Raw genomic sequence first — 23,672 nt, forward strand, 5'->3', positions numbered from 1 at the left:
GCATGAACACAACGAGATACCAAATGTCAGGATTAGAGGAGAAAAGCTTGTGGATACATTGGTGGTTTTAAGAGGTTTGTTGTGCAGATTATAGAAGAGTAGAACATTATATACACTGTATGAGAAAAACACACATGGCACAGAGAACAGGCTCATTAATAGACTTATTATATAGATTTAGAAATTTGAGATAAGTTTATAAAATTGCCAGTAACAAAATACCATTAGAGTTTATTCAAAAGCTTTTTCTGTATTTAATAGTAAATATTAGGTTTTCAAAAATTATATAAACTTTTTACTTACTGTCAATTTTTATTCATATTATAAAGCATACATATAATTTGAGAAAAACTAATACAATGAATTAATAGTAACAATTTAGACATTTCTTTAAAAGTTAGTCAAAAGTAGGGCTATATTTTTTTCAGAGAAGCTATTATGTGGCATAAGTGAAAGTGAAACAAAAAACCTGCTCATGCGTTAAAGTTGCTGACGCACTGACTCGCCGACATTTTATATAAGAGACAAGTAAACACTCAAAAAGATAGTTTACACAGTCATTTATTCAGGCCTTAACTCGCATTATATACTACATAGTGTGCAGGTGAACGATGCTGAACACATCAAAAAAGTGTCAGAGTCTGACCGGAGGATTTTCTTTTGAGAACACGCGCAGGTGAGACATTCATTGTTTGTTTATATTTAAAAAGACTCAAATGCGATTAAGCAGAAAATCTACAGAGATTATAAGCACTACTGCTTCTGTGATGTGTTACATACATTTGGAATTCGTTATAAATTAGTATAATCAGACTAGTTATAGAAACATTAGCCTAAATATGAGCAAACAGACATGGCCACCATTCAAACACCCAAAACACTTTCAAAAAGTATTATGGTAATTCTGTAATGTTGGACATGCTGCCCAACCCTGTCTGGTGCATATTCACATCATTGAATGTGTACGTAAATACTTTACTTTTTTATACAAAATAGTAGTACAGTTATCCTTTGCCATGATAATGGAGATATGGAGAGGAAGTTACATTGTTCTTCTTTAAATACATTTTTAGGTTCAGGTTTCATTTTTTAAAATCTAAAAGGCACACATCTTAGCTTGGCCACAACAAAACTATTGAACATTTGTTGTCCAGGAAAATACACAGCATACTGAACATGTTGACCAATGTGAAAACATGCCTCTTTTCAAATGTATTTCAAACGTGTACAGAATCACAGAGACAAAGGCTGCTAGTTTGAGGTTTTGTAAAACATTATTTTTATGCATAATTTTCACAATTATAAGGAATATCCTTATTTGACTTATTAAGACAAAAAAATTTGACATTTTAAGATTTCCATTCTTTGCTCATTAAACATTGTTTGCTATTTTGTCAGTGTTACTCTTCATGTTAGCATAATCCTGTCTGTTACATCTGTTATATGAATGAAAATAAATAATAAAAAATGTGATAATTAATAGGTAAAGTGTTCAGGTTTTGATTTTTATTGCCAAGGTTTCTAGAGTCTCAAACAATGATTGTCTTAGTGTAAGAGTTTTATATACCAGGGCTGCTTTAGCTGAGGCTGGCACCTTGGCAACACACATGTGCTATAGTGTTGCAGTTTATATTAAACAGGTCTGGATTTGCCTTTATCATAGAAATGCTGTTCTGGAATCAAACCTATCTGAGAAGGGCTACAGTGCACCAAAAGCAAGAAAGACTGGCACCACCATCGCTGGCTTGTTATTCAAGGTCTGTTTGACATGTCTAATTGCAACATGTGGTTGTGTAATTAATGTTATTATGTATATTATATATATATATATTATAATGATATTCAATAAACAAAATGAAGTGCATTTTATTTTAGGATGGAGTGATTTTAGGAGCAGACACGAGGGCCACGGATGATATGGTCGTAGCTGATAAAAACTGTATGAAGATCCACTACATAGCCCCCAATATCTAGTGAGTGTTCTCGATCTTTTCTTTGCCTGAATGTCGAAAGAGCTTGAGTCTTGGTCAAAAATAGATTGTACTACAACTGATATCTTACATAATTTTTTTGTCGTAGCTGTTGTGGTGCAGGTGTGGCAGCGGATGCTGAAGTCACCACACAGATGATGTCATCAAATGTGGAACTTCATTCGCTCAGCACTGGACGACCTCCTCTCGTTGTCACTGTGACACGACAACTGAAACAGATGCTGTTTAGGTGGAAAAGTGATGCTCATTCAGTCCATTTACACTACAAAATAACATTTTAATAATAATTTAGAATGAAACATGAAAAGCATCATTATAAGATAAAACTGCTGACATAAAATGAGAAAAGTACATCTTGTAAAAAATCTTGTACTATGCTTTTTTTACCAAATTCAAAGAAATAGGAAAAATTGGCATTTACATAATGCTCTTCACATAAAAGTCTATCAAGTAAGACTCATGATTATTCTACTAGATTTGATACACCCAAAAGGTTTTTAGTAAAACAGTTACTGTATATGAAAGATGTTGATTGTTTATTTTCATTTTATAGGTATCAGGGGCACATTGGTTCTTCTCTAATTGTGGGAGGTGTGGATGTTAATGGTCCGCAGCTCTATAGCATCTATCCTCATGGTTCCTATGATAAGCTTCCTTTCCTTACCATGGGTACACTCGATTTTCTTTATTCCTCTGATTCCTTTTTTCCTGATTGATTTTCTGACATTGAGCCCGGTTTTTATAGTAGCCTACCATAGTATAACACTGCTTTTTTGGTCTCATGATATGTACAGTTTGAGCACAGCTCTTAAAATTTGTGGTTGACTGATGAGCACATTCTGTTAGATCTTTAAAGTTGAATCGCATTAATGCTAAATATATATTTCAGGGTCTGGAGCAGCTGCTGCTATTTCTGTATTTGAAGATCGATACAAGCAAAACATGGAGGTGAGACAACTGTTTTCACAGTTTTTTGTTGATATTCCCATACACTATGCGTTTCAGAATTTTATTTTTTAATTATCTCGATTTACTATTTTAATGGTTAGTGTTATGAGTTGTCTATTTGCAAAACGTTTAGGTGTATGTCCTTAAGTCTGCGCTATAAACAAGATCTAAAATCATGTATTAACCTGCTGCAAACTACAATTGATTCTGCAAGAAGAAATGGTCATTTAAATTATTACCTTGAATATTTTATTTTAGGATTCATGTTACATTATGTAATATTTCAGTGTTTTAAAGGCTCCATTTGAATATTTTGCTGTAAAATCGATCATACAGACCAAACAGGAAGGCCTGGATGCATGAAACTTGGGTTTCAATTAGGGGACACATTCTGGTCTTTTGACTATAAACAAGCATGCACACTTTTACGGAGATCTGGCAATAGCTTTTTGCAATTATGCCACATTATAATTACAGGATCAAGCTTGAAAAAAGTTATATAGGGAAAAAAATAAAGCATTATCTATAACACAGGTGTTGATATTGACAATATTAAATGTGAATTAAACATTCTGTCATTTATTTAAATTAAATATATACTTAAAAGTCTGTGCAAAGCATGAAAAGTATGCTTAACACGAAAAATGTGCCATGCATTTGTGGAGATTTCTGGTGGAAAACCTTAGTAACACCCTTAAAAATGTTACCATTACAACCAGTAGATGGAAGCAGAGGATCACAAAACTATTATGGTAAATCTGGGGGTGGCGTAAAAAAAACTCTTCACTTATTCAGGAACAAGGAAAAATTATATAAAATATATAAAACAGATTTATATTATAGGGTTCTTTATCCTTGTCCATAATTATTGCGTATGTGTAGTCTAAAGTGTTCTTACGTTTTTGCGAATTTTTGTATAAAATTTGTTGTTGATTCATGATTTGTAGTTAAAACATCCGAACGAACGCACATTTCACGATACAAATTTGTGCGTACTCATGCTTAGTGAATGAGACCCATTGTTTTGTTGGCTATTGCTACAAATATACCCGTGGAGATGTGCAGTAAGCATTTTTTGGAGGTCTTAAAGCATTTGATAATTGCTGCTTGCAGCTATATTTATATTTGTTCCTGTTTGTCAAATCCATATACATGAACTGTCTGGATCAAAAAGCTGGAGGAAGGAAAGCAGCTAGTGAGAGATGCCATCACAGCAGGGATCTTCAATGATCTGGGTTCTGGCAGTAATGTAGACCTGTGTGTGATCACTGAAAAACGAGTAGATTATCTGAGGGGATATGACCAGCCCACTCGAAAAGGACAAAGGGAGGGCACATAGGCCTGTGTCATATGGAAAACAGCACTAATGATATCCCAAAAGATAATCATGTTTTATCATTTAACCTTCATGTCTGACTTGCCATCTAACTTTCAAACAAAAACATTTCACAATTTTTAATAACTTATTATTCAAATGAATAATGTCTTATCTCTTCCCATGCACCAGGGAGGGCACATATAAATACAAGCCAGGCACTACTGCTGTGCTCACAGAAACAGTAACTCCATTAACACTGGATCTTGTGGAAGAATCTGTTCATGTGATGGACACCGAATGAAACCACCAAGAGAACTTCTGCATTTCCTTGCATCTGTCTTTCTCAAAGAACAACATTAGTTGTTTCATAGTTTGCTTGATTGCATGTAAGAGTCCATCTTGTTGTTCTACATCTAAGATGTTTCTTGTTTACATGATGGCCCACACAATTGCCTATAATTTAATCTCAGCACAAAACACCAATAAAACTCAGAGAGTTCTTTGTTATGGTTGTCTAAAAGTTTCTTGTTTTACTGTTCAATAATCTTCAGAAAAATCTTCCAGACCCTGTTGAATCTTTGCTTTTTATCATCTTCTGCATATTTAAACCCTGTTCACTAGTGACTGTATGATGTTGAGATTCATCTTTATAAACTGAGGATAATCAAAAAGACTCATTTTTACAAGAGATAGAAACTTTAAATGATACTCAAGAAGTCCCCATACATTTTAGTCAGGCGTGTATGTAAACTTTTGGGCAGGATGACCAGTATTTATTGTTATTAATTTGTTATTAAAGTTATTAAAAATATACATGTTTCCCAGAAGACAAAATAATAACCATTTACACTGAAAGCATCACTGAATGTTTGTATCTATTGCAATAGTTGTGTATGAGTCTCTTGTTTATCATCAATGTGAAAAGTTGAATCTTAACATCAATTATTGCTGGATAGGGTTTAATTAAGCAGACGATGCTGAAAAGCAAAGCCTCAAATATATGACAAGCATGACTCTTTTTAACCATTAGGCCATGACTAATCACAAAACATAAGTACATTAGCAGTATCAACTGCAAAAAATATTCATATATATTCACCATAGCACAAAATAAGCATGCAAAACAAGATGCAGACATTAGCAGTACTAACCGTTAAAAAATTGAGTTGGTCTCACAAAACACAGTGATTAGGGGAGTAGTGGGATTGTGTCTAAATAAGTGGTTCTTTACATTTTTTAACTGAAGCCTAAGCCTCTCCTATCATGTTGCTCATGTGAGAGACAGGGAAGCAGTTTGTATTAATATTTATTTATGAATCATTCCTGGGATTCAGTCAAATTTCAACTACACTGATTTATTTTCATCATTAGGGACATATTAAACAAAATAATATTTTTCCACCTCATTTTATTATTTTTACTATGTATTACAATTTTATTCCAAGCCCCATAACAGACAAAATTGATTTCTTTAAGGGTTTTGCATAAACCCTATTATAAAACATCTACCTGCTAATGTGTCCCTTAAAACATAGTGATCGGTTACTCTGAGTTATAAAAACAATTTAAAATAGCTCGACTTAATGTGTTAGGTTTTATATGAGTTATAAATCACATCTCAGCATGTGCTCCTCTTGTGTCAGCATCTTAACTGCCTTTGTCTTTCTGCTGCTGATGTGAGTGTCACATATCTGACATAGGATGTCTGTTCAAGTGGAAACAAAAAATGTCATAACAATCTAAAAGCAAACAAACAAACAAACAAATAAATGTGCCATTATTTTGGTAAAAATATAATTACATAAATCATGTTTTAACCAGTATTGATTGAAGTTTCAAATTTATTTGTTAAGTTTACAGATTGTTAATTTGTCCTTATTTAAAATCTGTTTTGATGGCATGTGGGTAGAAACTGTTCTTTCGTTTGCACCCTGCCTGTTTAATAAGTGATCGGTTTAATAAAGTCAGTTCCAGGCTATGAGGCACTCTTTCCATGTGCATGTAAAAATGCATTGAAGTGCACGACTTCCTGTTTACAAATTTGAAGTCTTCTCATTGGATCAACAAAAGTGGACGTCTCCGTTTCACTTTACGGAGAGCTTACGACATGGTAGTTAACATCTGGCATTCAAGGTAAATTAGCTATCGACGTTTAACAAATTAACTTGTAGTGTTTACCTTACGCTCATACTGGCGAAAACCTGCAACATAATTCCTGACCAATTACAGGTAATTATTTTCAATTTCTGGTTAAGCATTCTCAGTTTTATTTAATATATATAAAGGAGTACAAATCATATTTTTTACATTGACGTTTAAATTGTTATAGACATGGGACCGAGTATGTATACTATGCGTCTTAGTGCATACCAGCCAATCAAACATAGTTTTCTGGTGACGTCATATGCCTATCGGCTTCCTCATTGGCCAGTGAACTACAGAAACCGCTCAGTAGCATTGTTTGAAATCGTGCGTGATAGAGGATTTTACATCTACGAGTTTCAGTGCTGGGAAAAGCGAGATTGTATACTGATTCAATGTTATTGTTGTTGTTTTAATGTGCGGAATACAACGCCTAGAGAGTGTGTTTGTATGAAGTGAAAGTGTTTTGGTTTTCGTACTGCTGATGTGAAGGGGTTAACGTAAAGTTTCGCTCTTTACGTTTGCATCTCGTGCGTATAGTTTAAAGGCTTTACAACATAACTGCAGTCACGTAAGTTATTTCTCGTAGTTTTTGGCGGGTACTTACTAATTTAACGGGTTTTATTTTTAAATACGTTGCTTGTTGTCTTATGATGTGTATAAATAATATTAACTTAGATGCATAACATTTATAGTTGCATTGATGTGTTGCAGTCTCGTCCTGTAAACCTGATATTGTGTGGACATGCGGCACAATAAATCAGCACATAAGCGAAAGCCATCGACCCCCAGGCGCAGATCTCCTCCTGCTACACCAGCAGCACCCGCCACATCCAGATCCAGAACCCGACGCACCAGTGGACCATCTGGTAAGCTGTTTCAGATATGTATGCACCGTAATGTAATGTGCAGAAGTCTACTGTTTTGTACAATTCATTGCTTTGGGTTATTTCCCGTTGCCATTGTCGTCATTTTCTCATGGCAAGACTTGCCTACCTCCCAGCCAGGTTTGAGCTTGATAAGGTTTTTGTAGTTAATCTTTTTTGTTGAATTTGATTAGTCTTTATAGTGGTTTGAGATATAGGGATATTGTTTGCCAAATATGTTTTAAAAATATTATTTAATGTTTGTCTGATTAGCTTCCCTACCTTTTGTTTACTAAAGCCTGTACATGGTTAAAGGTATAGTTCCCATTTTTTAAGATGCCTTTTTCTTAGATCCTATTAAAAGGATTTCTATAATTATTTCTGTTTTAAATTAAAATGATATCTATATTTTATCTACTGCAAAACAATTGTATCTAGAATAACATACAAAAGTGAAGATCAATAAAGAAAAAATAGAAGTTCTGTATTGTTTAACAAATATGGACAAAGCTGTGTTTACGTATCTGAAACAACCCCTGTTCAAATGTAAATTCTGTCTAATGTGTCTAGTGTTGCCAATTTTAAGACACGTTTTGAGAAAACGGTATCCTAACTTCTTACACAAGCATGTGACAGATCCAGAAATGCATGCAATAGTGCACAAAAAGCATGAATACAAGCAACAAAAACAGGTCAAGCATTTAATGACATCTTTTACACACTTACTGCAAATGTAATCTATAAACTGTAATAAACAAAACACTACTAAATAAGAAGTGTGTTCCTATAGACGGGTTGCAGGGCGACGTCATTAACTGGTTGCGCGTGCAACCGAGAGGCAGAAAGAAGAGAAGTGCATTGTGTTGTATGCTAGTTGCGGTGTCTGTAAGTCAAAATGCCAAGGAGTTGTTGCGTGGAAAATAGTACCAACAGAGTCAGTGCTGGGTGCATGATGTTAACATACCAGTAGATGCGATTATTACCTTACTAGCCTAACATTATAATTCATACATGTATCACAGTAACACTGCAAAAATAAAGACAGAAAAACAGATCCAACTAAAATCAAGTTTTATTTATACACAAACAATAAAGAACGCTTCAATAATTAAGGTTGTTGCAGTAGCGGATCAGCTCACCAAGTGGGCTTTCTGCCTCCTGGATGCGCGCACACTCTGTAATGTTTGTAAACCAGCGACCCGTCTGTACTTGAAGACCTGTTTTTTGTTGTTGATTTTTTTTTCGTGTGCTTGAGAAAATTAGGCCTACGAATTCCCCCTATGAATTTGTTAAACACAAGGGCACATGACGGCTATAAATAGTCAGGACTAAATCCAGGGAGTGCATTTAAAGGTGGGACGCAGAGTTCAAAATGTGGAGAACTTATCAATGAAATAGCCTCCAAAATCTGTGCAAATTTTATACATAGATAATGGGGGATTTTGTGCATATACAATATAAGGGTGTTTTCACATATACACTGTTTAGGTCGGCCCAAATGATGTGTCGCTCCGAGTACGGTTCGTTTGGGTCAGTGTGAACACAACAGCCGCACTCGGGTGTGCACTAAACGGCCGCTTCGAGACCGCTCTAAACAGGTGGTCTCCAAGCGGCTGTCGCCGAACTCTGGGGCGACCCACCTGTGGTGTGAACACTGCTGTACCTCGGGCCGAACCAAATACAGGAAGTCCTCCACATGTTTGAGCCACTGGGCTTCCGTTGTCACGTGAGCCGGGTTTTATATTGTGGGTTAACAACAAAAAAACAAGCCAATCCTGGTCCGTTGCAGAGATTCGCTGTCTCCTTTACGTTTGAGCTGATGATTTTATAAATGCATAGCTGTCCTCCGCACACAAATAGTGACATTACGGGCTTTTTAGCAAACGGCTCCGTGAGAAAGGCTTTAATAGAACAGCTACGCAATTTCGCGTTAAAGCAAAGAAACTTCGCAAAGACGTGCATCGTTTATCTCCACATCTTGATAGCTGCGCTCTCCCTGTCAGGTTGGTTGTCGTGGAAACGTGGGGGTGGTCATGAGATGGTAAGAGCTGTCAGAGACCAATGACAGCGCTGACCGTTGTCACATGGTGTACGGTGCGGCATTTCGAGTACAGTAAAAAAAAAATATATGTGAACACGGACCGCACTAACTGAAAAATTATACAATGTATTTTGGTGCGCACCAACATATGTGAAAACACCCTAAAATAGGTCCCCAGCTAAAGTCCCCAGCACTGTTTATAACAGACATGAAATTAAGATGCTCTGCATATTTCTTTGTAGTTGTTACTCATACTACTCTATATCAACTTTGTTTAGACCCTTTATTTTAAAAACTATATATGGGGGATTTAGAATAAATTGGTTGACTTCAATAAGTTATGTCAAAGCATGATTTCATTGGCTGTCATCAATCTGTATTTGCTCTTTACTAGAGGCACCCCCACGCAAGAAGCACAGGTTTCGACCTGGGACGCGAGCTCTCATGGAGATACGCAAATATCAGAAATCCACAGATCTGTTGTTGCGCAAGGGCCCGTTTTCACGACTGGTATGTTTTAAATTCTTATTTTTAGCTTTTAATGTTACCTTAATAATATTTATTTAAACTTTTATGCATCGAAGCAGAATATATGTACTACACAGGTCTTATATGGTGTATAAGTTTATATATATGTTTCAAAACAAATTTTGCCATTTTGGTGATCAATTTCTCTTCAGTGATCTGGGTCCAAACTGCATTTTCCAACTTCCTTTGATATTTTTAAGCTACTTCGTTTTATCAACACCCGTTCATTTGTGCGATGGAATTGGCCACATACGAAAGTTTAATGAATCACACACGAGCGTTGTCATAAGATGATATTTGCACATAGGTCTGCGCTTGTTTCTACATTACATTGATAAATTGTGTTTACATGGTTTAAGATTTTTAAAAAAATGCATTATTGTAGCCCCTTTCTCCCCAATCAACTTGGCAAATGGCCATGGTCTAAGTGTGATAATCTCTTTTATGTAAAAATAAGCAATTTTTACACTTTTTATGCTTGACAAGCAGCATACGTTAGGGCACACTGACACTATCCAAACCAGACCTGGGCGCGTTTGAACCCAAAAGCCTGGTTTGTATGAACAGTGTGATCACTCTTTACCAGGCACGGTTTGATTAATCACGCCCTGGCCGGCTTGCACAGTGGGCTCGAGCATGGTTGTTCAGTGTTGAGAGAGCCCTTTACTTCCTGTTTTCTTCAAAACAACTGCATCCTAATGACAAAAGCGTGCCCACTAATTATGGAGTGATCACACTAGTCAAACGAACCAGGCTTTGGGGGTCAAACGCGTCCAAGCGCGGTTTGGTTTGGATAGTGTAAGTATACCCTTGCATTAAAAAAATAAATACAACATACTTGCAGGCTGTAAATCAGAACGCCACATTAGAATTGCCCCACTTTTTGCATCGTCGGCTTTGCATAGGTTCAGGAAACTGTCCGCTGCACACGCTTAAATAATTTTGTTGTACTGTTCTGAAACAGTTTTATAAATAATTCAGCAAAACTGATTTTTAACTTGTATTCTTTTGGAAGGCCAACTAAAACACTTTCACAAAAAAAAACAGCATGTGCACAACATGATGGAGGGTACACTTTAGTGAATACTGAAGCCACGCCTTCTTTCTTTGAATATACATTTGGGTGGCATTATGCAAATATTCCTACACAGTGACGTAACTATTTTAGGCAGGTCTGAATCTCTCTTTGAGGTAGAATTATAAATTATTTGGTTTTAGACTTTGACCTTATATGTGCACAGCTACACAACAAACTTAAGAAAAATGAAAATCAAAAATTGCATCATATGAACTTTTAAAAAGCACTTCATGTATGAAAATCAATTCTTATTCTTCTTTATTTTCTTTAATATCTACAAATACTGGAAAAATGTATAGTTTGAATACACTTGTTTTGGATAAAGTTGTTAATGTAGATTTTAAATGGCTCAGATTTATTTGATGACATGATTATTTTTATTCATTTCACATGCATACAGGTACGTGAGGTGTGTCAGACATTTAGCCGGGAGAACTTAATGTGGCAGGGCTATGCACTAATGGCTTTACAAGAGGTGAGTGACCATTATATTTGACTACTTACCTTGCAGGTAAACCTTTTTACGATTCCCAATAAACAAATTAAATTCAGAAATGTCATATTGGGTTGTCTCTGGAAAATGCATGTTGATTTCTCCTATTTTTCTCAATTGGTGTAATGCATGTTGTGAGTTTATTGTAATCTCATTGGATTAAGAGAAAAATTACATATTTTTATTAATGATGATAGTGGAAAAAAAGTACTAACGTTGTGTAAAAAAAGCTTACATTTTTGTTAATTTTTGTTCCTTAGGCTGCAGAGGCGTTCATGGTCCGTTTGTTCTCTGATGCCAATCTCTGTGCTATTCATGCCAAGAGGGTGACATTGTTTCCACGTGATATACAGCTTGCCCGTCGAATCAGAGGTGTTGAAAACATGTGAAGTTATATTTTCTTCTTTTTTTAGACTGGATAAAGTGTATGGACATGTTTTAAATTTCCAGTACTTTTCAGACCTGTAGAAATGTTCAGAAATGTTCAAACAATTAAAATAGGCATTTAAGAAAGCTACATGTATATCTGAAACATGGACACATTTTAAATGGTTTTATTGTAATGTATAAAAAAATCAGTGTTGTAAAGTTATGTTTGTTGTTAATAAACAGTTTTTTTGTAGTTGTTTGTACAGTTAACTGCTTCTTTCAACAATAGTCATTGTTTATACATTTAGAAAGCATAAATTGTGGCATTTGGGAGTTAGATTTCAAAAACTTAATTATAAATGAGTACATTTTATTTGTATTTTACAATTTCTTAGCTAATAATAAACCTTTAAATATAACTTTGCTTTCTTTTATCTTCCTTTCAGTTAATTATGCAGGATATGTGCACCGTTCTGGATAACAGTTATATAATTATACAAACTAAAATTCTTGAAATTATTTGAAGATGACAGCAGAGGATATACAATGATATAGTACATTATAGTACAAATGTCTTTTACCTAAAACGTATACTGTAAATGTCATGATATTTTGTACAAATGATTTTTTGATCATATCATTTAAAATCTCCCTGAACATTGTATGATTGCTGTCACTGTAAAATTACACGTCCAGTAGAACCTAAAATGAGAATCCAGGTTTTATGAGTTGATATATTTTGTCCTCTAGGTGGCAGCAAAGCGATGTGTGCATGTCAGAAATTCAACCAGCGTGCTTGCCCAGATCTCTACATATAATAATTAAGAGCATGTGAGGGTAAACTGCAAGCTTTATTCAATGTATTTTGTTTATCAGAATTTAAATTTTAAAGGGGACATATCATGAAAATCTGACTTTTTCCTGGTTTAAATTATATAATTGGGTCCCTAGTATTGCTTCTGTCAACCTAGAAAATATGAAAATGATCAACCCAGTAACTTAGTTTTGGTAAACCATTCTCTGCGAGCATGTGAAAAAAAAACAGGTCATTGAAATTTGTCTCCCCCTGTGATGTCAGAAGGGGAAAATACCGTCTCTTAAGTCTCTTCGCGTCGGGTCCTGATCACACTGTCGGGGCTTATTTCCCAATAACTACCGGCTGCCTCTACATTATCCCGCTTATTACTTGCCACATAAGAAAAAAAAACTGGACATGAATATGAATTTGAAGCATTTTATTGGCATATTTGTTTTAAATTAACATTTTTATCCTTCCGCGAAACTTTGCACACATACATAAAAAGATAATAATACGTTATTAAGATCCTCTGATTCATACTTCTCTGTCTCCACTTTTTTCTCTTTTAGCCAGTCTTTGAGAAGTTTTAATGCCCATTCTGTTTTTTTTTTTTTTGGTGTTGGCTTCGTAGCTGTCATGCTCTATTTTGTCAAGTTCAGTCTCAGTAAGCTCTCTGTGTCTTGTCGTTATTCGTTCTTCTATTCACTGTTTAAATGTTTTGTTTTTTCCGTACATGTTAAAATTAATGTCAAAATGTTCTATTCTTAATTGTGGTTGTCCAGTGTTTGTCACAAGATGGCGCCAAACAATCTTTGTTGGCGCGGAGGGATTTAAAACATACAAGTAGCACCGGCTATGCGTTATTACTTTGGAGCGGTTATTATTTGAAAAGAACGAACCTGCAAATGTCTTAACTGACCAATCAGAATCAAGCATTCCAGAGAGCCGTGTAATAATCGGCACTATCCAACCACAGCACTGTCATTTAGTGCAGAGATCAGCTCATTTGCATTTAAAAGGACACACCCAAAAATGGCACATTTTTGCTTAAACCTAAAAAGTGGCAATTTTAACATGCTATAATAAATTATCTATATTGTATTTTGAGCTAGAACTTCAAATATGTACTCTGGGGACACCAAAGATTTTTTACATCTTTGAAAAGTCTTGTGATATGTCCCCTTTAACACATTTGTCAGATGCTTTTACTTTCATTGAAAGCTTGGGCTACATCCAAGTATGCTGGTTGTACGTGAGACATCAGGCATGAAGTTTATTATCAAGAGGAACCCTGTCAAAGATGAAGCCGCCTTCATGTCCAGCGGGCTGAGTTGGCATCTGAAATGCATAATACACACTAATAATAATTCTGCATAATACACAAGAATAATCTATTTGTACGTACTTTTCAGGAAATTGCATAAATGTTATTGTTACAATATGCATCCTTAAGTTCAATTGCTGTGAACCCCTAGATGATGTATGTGTACATGAGCATAGTAAGTCTGTAGCATTGTAGATTATCTGTCCGAAGGTGCACAGGTCAGGTGCACCCATGTCTTTCTTGTGATTGGCCCATTTTCTCAGAAGAAGGGATTTTCTATTTTAATTTTTCCTTTGATGTTTTGACAGAATGTTTACCTGTTTGTAAGATAAACGGCTTATGGTGGTTTAAACTTATTTTTTTGCAACTATTCTTTCTGCTGTTACAATCTGTGACTGTATGTTTATAGTTTGCATAGGCAAGCTCTTACATTAGTTTAACCCTTAATTGGTGTTAATAACAGCTGCACTGATTTGATGTTAGTGGACAAATTTGTGTTGGCCCCCTCAGATTTTTTATTTTCTTTACATATTTGTCACACTTTAATGTTTCAGATCATAAAACACATTTAAATATTAATTAAAGATAACACAACATGAAAAAGTGCTTGAGTTCTGTCAGTCTGGAAAAGATTATAAAAAGCCATTTCTAAAGTTATAACATAAAGGCTCGTCTCAGTTTTGCCAGAAAACATTGTGATAATCCCCAAGACTTTTTGGAAAATACTTTTTGGTTGAGTCTCACAGCTATAAGCTTCTGACCATGAATTAACATGAAAAAAGAAACTGGATTCTGTGAGTTACTGTACTGCAATAGTGCACAACAAGGGCGTGGCACTAAAAACACTTCCTCACATTTACATGAAAATTCTTTAAGAGACCGATGTTGTCAGACTTGCGTCAATCTCAGGTGTCTGGAAATCAGATTACAATTAAAGCATGTTTAAAAAAATCGAACTCCCATGGGTGCCACTTACCAATTAAACATGAGATCATGTGTAGCATCCCTAACCTTAAGTCCTGTTCACACCGCCAACAACTTTCTCTTTCACAACAAGGACAATTTCTGATTATCACAGTTAAGAATGTCATTGCTGCTTTAGACATAGTTTATTTCATGTTAAATCACTTTTACTCCACTAAAGTAACATTCTGGAGGGAAAAATGTTGTACATGAGTTGTAAGGGTTGGGTAAAGGTATATCATTAGTTAAGTATAAAAACAATAGAGGTCAATGGCAAGTCGCCACTAATGCTGGGTACACAACAAAATATTTTTTTTACATCTTATAAGATTTTCAAAATGTGATAGACCACAAACATGAGGATAAAAAATCCTAGACACTCTTAACACACCTCACACCAAGGGAAAATCTGATAAGATAATCTCTAGAACCATCAAGATAATCGGAACACAGCTAGGATTGTCGGAATGGGGGAAATCGGCCCAAAATCAGACCGATTATCTTTTGGTGTGTACCCAGCATAAGACACAAAAAGTGTGTGTATGAGTCAAAACAGCTTTATGTCCACACAAACAATTAAAGGTGCCAAAGAATGCATTGAAATAGTATGTTAAATTGTTCTTTGATATTTACAAAGAAGGTATGTAACTTTATTAAATGCAAAAATAATCCAGTTGTCCATTTACAACCCTAGGATTTGTCCTTTAAATGAAATTTGTCCTTTAAAAGGGTCATGAATAAAAATGTTGAGCTCTGCTCATGGGTGCGTTTCCCGAACAATGACATGACTTGCTGCTGAACCACCATAGTACGATGCATAGTTGGCACTTTCCTGAAAACAAAGTAACTTTGTTACACATTCATCATCGTTGATGATGTCACGTGGGAGGTAGGGTACTAATTACCTGTTCAGATCGATTTAATGTCAGATTGCTGTAAATAACGTCCACTGCATCAAAAGATTTTAAGATTTCATTACCGTGATATAGTTTTTTCTTGTTTCATTTCAAGTAGGGATGCGATGATAAATGACAATATACACTAATAATATCTGGCCGATAACTTTTCTGAATCACACAGCCGATATTATTCACAGCCATTTCATGTTTTGATCAGTAAGTCCTTATCGATCTGAAATCACTGTTAGTTTGAGTCTTTAAAAACATGCATTTGAAAAAGCCACATTCGTCAAACATAATCATTATACATATTCTTTAATAACATGAAAATACCTGAAAAGGTTTGAAGAACAGCAATATAAATATATCCTTAAGACATTTCCTGGAGCTGGGTGTCATAGCTGCGTGCATAGGCTAGATGTGTTACGGCGGAGTCTCTAACGTCGTCACCTGGTGGCCATCTTACCACAGGCAGCTCGCTCACTCGTAGCATTGAGTTTAATGGTACATGTACTTTTAAATGACCATAACTTGCTCAATTTTCTACCAATTTTCAAAAGGGTTGTTTTCTTTCGTGGCTATAATTCTGGATGCTTTAACATGTTTCATGAAAATTATTTTTCTGTTTTTGTTTAAGTATGCAGTGTCATAGGTACATCTTTGACGTTTATAACAAACCAACCTGTTTAAATTAAGCAAGTTATGGTCATTTAAACGTACATACATCATTAAAACACGATGCTCCCTGTGGTAAGATGGCCGCCAAATGCGAACGTTACACTCAATTGGCCAGCAGCGCGGGCGGGACATCTAGCCTTAATACATATCTATGGCTGCGTGTATAATGGTTCTTCTTCTGCGGCCGGCCCATATTGAGTTTCTGCATGAGAGCGCCCTCTGGCTTTTGGATGTAGTGGCATTTCACCGTAAGTCATTGAGCATAGCAAGCATCATCAGACTATGGCTGCGTCCGAAAACTTAAGGCAGCTGGCTTGTTGCCTCGCTGCCTCGTGAGGCAATGACTTCGGAGGCATGAAGGCAGCTAAGAGAAATGATTTCGGACACACTTCAATGGCAGCGTGTTTGAAATATAAACATAGAGCACCTTTGTGATAACTAATCACATATTTGAAAACTACAATACTAATTTCTTGCTAGAAATGCAATTAAAAAATGTGTAAAAAGTGAAAATATACATTTATTTTCACTAAATTTGTGCTCCAGCCGCCATTTTATTTTTTCGAACTTGATCAGGCTGGACATATCACATTCCCCATGCGCGCACACGCATAGAATTGTGGGACAAGATCTCATGAGTCGTGAAGTAAACCTAACATTGGATTCGGACATGCCTTGGTGCCTTCCTGCCTTGGAAAGCTTTAATTCATGTGCAAGTTCCCTCTTACGTCACTCCTCCCTTGGATTATCCAGGGTCTTAAAGCCCATGGGTTGCAAGTATGCACACTTTTTAAAAACAGTGCTTTAATTCTGTTTACAAACTATAAGATGGACTTAAAATGCTGGATATAGACTGTACTGCATGTTACTTGCTTATTTTGTTTAAAAGCATGTTCAATGCCAGTCTACATGTCATAATAACAAGAAACTATCCTTTTAACCACAGCTTTACAGCTGTAGGTACAACCACACAGGTTTGCGATGCAGTTTGCGAAACGACAGAACTTGCGACCATAGTTGGCTAACGATGCTTTTGGGGATTGGCTCTGCTCTGCGGCTCATGCCAGTAGCTCACATTAGTAAACAGACCTTATATGTTTGAGCCTGTATTAGATGAAGACACAGATTTTGAGGAATAATCAATTGTTTAGAGATTGTTAATGGATGTTTCTGAGTGGTAAGTTTTTTTGTTTTTGTGTTTTTTTCAGCGTAGACATGGAAAACATAACTGTAAAGTCAATAGTAGAATAGTAGTCAATACTTCAGCCTAGGGTGGCCATTCGTGCCGCCGGACACGTCCTGAACATGTTTTTGGGTTCGTTCTCCGGAAGTCGCGTTGGTCGACCGCACACGTCATCAAGGTTTAATATTTCGAGTTTAATTTCAGAAAAGCAACCGTTACATTTCAAGGTAAGAATGAAACTACAATGAATGTATGTCTTAAAAGAAATAAATCTTAATTTTCTAATGTATTTTAACTGAAATGTGAGAACCTCGATGACGTATGCGGTCGAGCAATGTGACTTCCGGAGAACGCAGCCGAAACCATGGAAGATGTCTGGCGGAATTGGCACGAATGGCCACCCTACTTCAGCCTAAACGTTAGCATATAGCATTAACTTGCATGTAGCGCTAAACTCAGCAGTCACAAATTTGTTTTTAGCATTTTAACAACATTGTACTTAATTAAATGTGTAATTAAATGGTGGGGGGTATATCTCAACTGTAACGTCACAACATACCAGCAAGGCCAGAATATGTTGTGAATAGTGAACCCCATCTAAACCAGCACCAAACCAGCATTAGCACCAGCATCCCATGCTGGTCATACCAGCAAGACCAGTATATGTTGTGTTTTGGTGCTGGTATGCTGGTGACCACCAGCTAAACCAGCATCAAACTAGCATAGACCAGCATAATTCCCATGCTAGTTTGATGCTGTTTTTCAGCAGGGCAGTAAGTTTGTCATGTCTACCAGGTGGTTACAACAATGCCAGCACATAATGATCTAGACCAAAGTTTTAAATCAGTAATTATTAAGTCATTTAAGAAGGACAATGTTGTTTGACAGTTGAATTAGTGTGTGGTACACGTAGCAACTCTGGAATTTTGTTATGCATTTTAGCACAACCCTCATGCGAAAGATAAAATAGTCTGACCAGTAGGACTGGTTTAGCGACAACCTATAGCTTTGTTGACTTCAGTCACTGGATTCTAGAACATTAAAGTCAAGACAAAATTTTATATTGAGCCTAATCCATCTGAATAAAGTAATACATAACAGTTTGGATTTACAAACACAAATTAATAAAGAACAACTTAAAGGTGTTAAAAATGTCCAGTCACTCTCTAAATAATGAAGGAAGTGCATTTGAAATGAATTCAGTGTGTTTGCCACATCCTGAATTTATGAAAACACATTTTGCTAAAGTGATACTAAAGTAGTTTATAATACAACGCATGCAACTCATTGAAAAACAACAGTAATGTTACATTTCTTAATCTCTCTGGTATAGTGTCAATATATTTCCTTAGATAAAGGCTCTGGTGTTTTAAACTCCGCCCCCATGTTATAAAACCTCTCTCTTGGCTTAGATAAAGCCATGACTATGCCTTATTGAGCAATTAAGATGTAAAGCATATTTTATTAATTATTTTATTTAAACAAATTATTGTGGGTTATGAGTTAAAGGTAAATTTAAAGACAAGAAGAGACCAGTGCCACAAACTTCGATGAGCCAGAACCAGTGTCACATATTTTAAAATCTATTAACTTCCTGGTGTATGAGATTTCAAAGCGTTATCAGCTACAAAGAAAAGCTACCAAAAGAACAGACATAGATAAATGTTTGGTCCTTGTCTGTACTGCTCCAATCAAATACATTCTCACTTTCATAAAGTGGTGGCCAAAATTATTAGAACTTTGAATCCCTACCACTACTGTACTTCACTTTCACTACTATGAATTGCCACTACTGTATCTATAAAGTCATCATTATGCTCTATATACCATAGAATAGAGCCATTATAAGGAGATTTAGGTCATTTTTCTTACTGGTCCCCTCAACCCCATAGAGCAGAAGGCATGGGATAATATGAATTTCAGAGGAAATATATTGACATTATACCAGAGAGATTAAGAAATGTAACATTGCTTGTGTTGTATTATACACTACTTTAGTATCACTTTAGCATAAATGTGTTTTCATAAATTCAGGACGTGGCAAACTCACTGAATTAATTTCAAATGCAATTCCTTAATTATTTATTATTTAGAGAGTGACTGGACATTTTTAACACCTTTAAATTCTTCCTTATTAATTTTCTCCATAGGTATTTAAAAAGTTATAAAAAAAAATATTATTTAGAAATATATCTAGGGCTGTCACTTGATTAAAATGTTTCATATAATAACACAAAATATTGATTAATTAAACAAAATAAATAAAATATAGACATTAGTCAACATTATGTGATTTTATTTTTATTTATGCAGTGCACTTTTATTTCGAAATTACTTTAAGTTAATTTAACTGATTTAACATGTTTACAGCCCTAGATAAATCACATAACATTGCAAAAGTATTTAAAATGAAAATTTTAAAGGTAAAAAAATGTCTGACACTTTTATTTTTTAGAATAACATTTAAATTTTTCATTTCATTAAGCTGACACTTTTATCCCAAGTGACTTACAAAGATTCGGAAACACTAAAAGTGATGTGTCAGAGAGGCAATAGTAAAAAAGGCGCTTATAAAATAAAAGTTTTCAATATTTCTAAACAATACCTGTTGAGAGAAAAAGAATGAGTGTTATTATTTATTTATTTATATTTTTTCTGACAAAGGAGAAGAGAAAGAAGTGCACTCAATATCTATGTCAAGTATTTTTGGAAGAAATGGGTTTTTAATTGTTTTTTAAATGTTGCAAGAGACGTGGCTGACCCTATAAATGTTTTTTAATGCAAAACCCCTAATCTTGTACAAAATGATATTTAGTGTAGTGTGTGGTATTCTTCTATATTTTTTTATCCTATTGCTTGGTTTCAGAATGTTCAAACCAATGCTCCAAACGACAGCAGCTCATTAATGAACTTCTTTCTAACTGCAACTTGGCAACAGTAGATTTATGAAAGGGAGACAGCAAGAGAGGTTTTATAACATGGGGGCGGAGTTTAAAACACCAGCCTTTGAAAGTTATGTTTCATTAAGGTTTGTATGAGGCCGTGTGTCTGCTAAAACAGTTTTAGGCAGCTATGAGCTATGTGCTCTTCTGAAAATGCTAGATACAAAATATCCAAACAGTAATGTGATACAAGTATTTGATTTGACAGGGATTTATCAACAATTTCTGATTGTAATGTTGATATGGATACATAGATACTCGGCAATGATTAACTTCTCCATTGATCATTAATACAAGTACACTGAAAACCCTAAGAAGTTGACTGAACTCATTTGATTAAGTAAACATGTTTCCTCAATTCAATTAAATAATGTCTCCCAAAAACTTAGATATTTGAGTTCCTAAACTTGGTGGCCACATAGATTGAATTTAAATTGTTAAGTTACCAAGCTTGGAGTTTGTACAGTGTACTTAAACAATTAAGTTCACTTTGTGTTCATTGTCATTTAACTTTATATAACAAGGTGTAATAAAAGGTATTCAGGACAGACTCTACATCAATCAATCAATCAATGTATGAACTTAATTCTTCACAGAAGCACACAACAAACTGCACTGTCCATGTGTATCTTCATGTAGAGAAATGGTGCATGCATACCAATGGAAAGACTGATTACCTGAACGGTGACCAATCAATTCTTTGGAATGAATTCTCAAAGGAATGAATGGGACTAGCCTAATGCTAATACATTCACAACGCACGGTTACAAAGATTAAGTGCACACATTGAAAAAAGATTGAGGTAAGAACATAGTAAAATGTTAAAAAACTGTTGTGTTTCCTTTAATGTCCACAAGGTGTTTACCATTTAGGTTAAATCTAAAGTGTTGTTTTCTTTTAAGAATTGTAAAAAAAAGACTCATTTGACTCTTTAAATGGTTACAATTTTATTTCATACAGTAAACAACATTAATAGTTAACACTCATATTTTTCTTTAAAAAGAAAAGAGTAGACCTCACTACTGGTAAAATAGCCTAATGGTCTTAATACTACACATCCTGAAGAGCAAATTCTTCTTGATGTCTGTCACACCTCCTGGTGAGGTGCATTCTCAATACAAACTTAAAAGCTCTGTGTGGGAGTTTGATTGTATATGTAACTGTTTTTCAGTAATTGTCCACTTGATGTTTGCCAGTTAAGCTAACTGCGTATCCTAGGTAAAGAAATTTTGATGACTTACTAGAGATCGTTTGTGCGTCACAAAGATGTTTTAACCAATTAGCAAAGACCCATCCAGTCATTGACAATGGGCAGATCTGAGAAGGGTAGGGTATTTAAAGAGGCTGTGAGAGGATGGGTTAGAGATTCAGACAGGTCTGCAAGGTAAGTCATAGCCTGCACTGGCATAAATCATATTTCAATTTCTTTTTGAATACATTCTTAAACAAAATGAACTTTCTTAAGTGAGAAAATTGTGTTCTGGATAAAAACGTTATACAAGTAGTAGTGTAGATTTTCTTCTTATTTTAAGCTGGATTTTTTTACTTTGCCTAAAAAGTTTGCTTTTTTAAATCATTTATCTTTTTTCCAATGCGAACATGAAGCAATTTAAAGTTGTTTTCATTTTATGTGGACTAATTTTCCCCTCTATTTCTTATAGATGAAATTCCAGGTTTTCCATATTTCCTCCCCTATTAAAACCACAGTCTTCTTTTTGCTAGTATTACTAGTTCAGCCTCCCAGAGTACTGATGCTGCCACACCAACCCATGGTTTACCTGCCCATGCTGGACAGTCCTGAGTGGGAATCTGCAATGCTCAAGCTTCAGGCTTCACTAGGAGCTTCAGACAACAGACCGACATCAGAGCTCCGACCCTGGGATCTCACTGAGGAGCCTGAGGAGCTTCTAGGGAGGATGAAGGCAGAACTGGGCTGGGGGCAGAGGAGCATCGTGAAGAGCCAGAAACGAGAAGAGCTGGGACGGAGACCCATGGGGACATTCCCAGACAATCATATAGAGGCTCTACACTATTCTGAGGGTGGTGAGGATGAAGAAGAAGAGGGTGGGGAAAAGCGGAACGAGGCCCTCACTTCAATCGCTGGAGGTTTGCAGGCCTTTAATAGACAGAAAGGAGGTTTTGGCTTTCGATTTGGCAGAAAATGAAGAGAAAGTTCTGTGTTTATGTTCACAAAAATAACTCTGGGACAAATTTAACTCCAGAAGTTAGCTGAACGAAACTTACCTTTATGGACTTTATCCACAGATAAATAACTCATTAATAAATTATTACATACATTTTTTTCATTCAAAATATGCAAATATTTTCATTTCATAAGGGTGTGGTGAGGATTTGGGTGAGTCTAAAGTAGCTTTATATAATTGCAGTTGTGTGTTTATGAGTATTTTTGGAAACTACAAAGTAACAATTGCAAGAAACCCAAACTATTAGAGAAAAGTTGTCTGTAAAGTCTGTAGGTGTTTTAAAAAAGGAACAGTTCTAGCAGACTATAGGGATGCAATGCCTGAAGTTTAAACATGCAGTAATGATGAAGAAAGTGTTTGCTCCTTGGAGTTGTATAGTGCTGAAAATGTTGCATTACTCCAATTATGTGTTGAAGCCAACCCAAGTAGCATTATTATACATACAAATCTATGTAGACTGCTACAGCTTATTCCAGTGAGAAATAATGGATACATTACAAGCAAAAAAATTACAAACCAAAAGAAATTAAAGAGAGACAATAGTTTCTGAGATTTAAAAAGGGGTCACATTTTACATTTCTGTAGGTTTATTCCATTGAACAAACTTACCGTGGTTTAAGCCCCGGCTAAGCCAAGCAGCATTTCAGGGTGGAGTTTTCCCTATGTCAGCATGGGTTTCCTCCCAGTTAGTTTAATTGGAAATGCCAAATTCCCCTTCCCCTAACATGTGTAAGGATTGATGGAATGCCATTAACAATAAATAAACAAATTTACTAAAGACTGTTCGTGGTTTGTTATGTGTGGTTACTTTTTATGTTATCCATCTGACCCCAAGTGATCCTAAAAGATTTTAGATTTCTCTGATAAACTAAAAAAAAAACAATTATTTTAATGTTGCACTTGTTT

At 35.4% G+C, this 23,672-nt stretch overlaps 3 protein-coding genes across 5 annotated transcripts; all 3 read left to right on the forward strand.

Moving 5' to 3' along the window:
• Positions 1-453: 453 nt before the first annotated feature.
• psmb10 (proteasome 20S subunit beta 10) lies at positions 454-4,764 on the forward strand. The gene is made up of 8 exons (XM_073858026.1): positions 454-676; positions 1,664-1,757; positions 1,876-1,973; positions 2,080-2,220; positions 2,545-2,660; positions 2,881-2,939; positions 4,114-4,263; positions 4,445-4,764. Exons 1-8 carry the CDS (start codon positions 612-614, stop codon positions 4,556-4,558), a joined length of 837 nt encoding a protein of 278 aa, XP_073714127.1. The 5' UTR covers positions 454-611; the 3' UTR covers positions 4,559-4,764.
• Positions 4,765-6,257: 1,493 nt separating this feature from the next.
• Positions 6,258-12,027, forward strand: cenpa (histone H3-like centromeric protein A). 3 transcript variants are annotated; one of them, XM_073858027.1, is made up of 5 exons: positions 6,258-6,390; positions 7,114-7,268; positions 9,701-9,816; positions 11,313-11,387; positions 11,666-12,027. In XM_073858027.1, the coding sequence occupies exons 2-5, from the start codon at positions 7,145-7,147 to the stop codon at positions 11,792-11,794; spliced, it is 444 nt and encodes a 147-aa protein (XP_073714128.1). In that variant the 5' UTR covers positions 6,258-6,390; positions 7,114-7,144; the 3' UTR covers positions 11,795-12,027. The 3 variants fall into 3 exon arrangements, with proteins under 3 accessions (XP_073714128.1, XP_055076637.2, XP_055076636.2); XM_055220662.2 differs by having other exon boundaries at positions 6,344-6,486; XM_055220661.2 differs by lacking the exon at positions 6,258-6,390 and adding an exon at positions 6,690-6,970.
• A 9,431-nt stretch (positions 12,028-21,458) lies between these two features.
• Positions 21,459-23,534, forward strand: qrfp (pyroglutamylated RFamide peptide). The gene is made up of 2 exons (XM_073858032.1): positions 21,459-21,946; positions 22,224-23,534. Exon 2 carries the CDS (start codon positions 22,224-22,226, stop codon positions 22,725-22,727), a length of 504 nt encoding a protein of 167 aa, XP_073714133.1. The 5' UTR covers positions 21,459-21,946; the 3' UTR covers positions 22,728-23,534.
• The last annotated feature ends 138 nt before the right edge of the window (positions 23,535-23,672 follow it).

This window comes from Misgurnus anguillicaudatus, chromosome 20 (genome assembly GCF_027580225.2).
Source record: "Misgurnus anguillicaudatus chromosome 20, ASM2758022v2, whole genome shotgun sequence".
Classification (NCBI taxonomy): domain Eukaryota; kingdom Metazoa; phylum Chordata; class Actinopteri; order Cypriniformes; family Cobitidae; genus Misgurnus; species Misgurnus anguillicaudatus.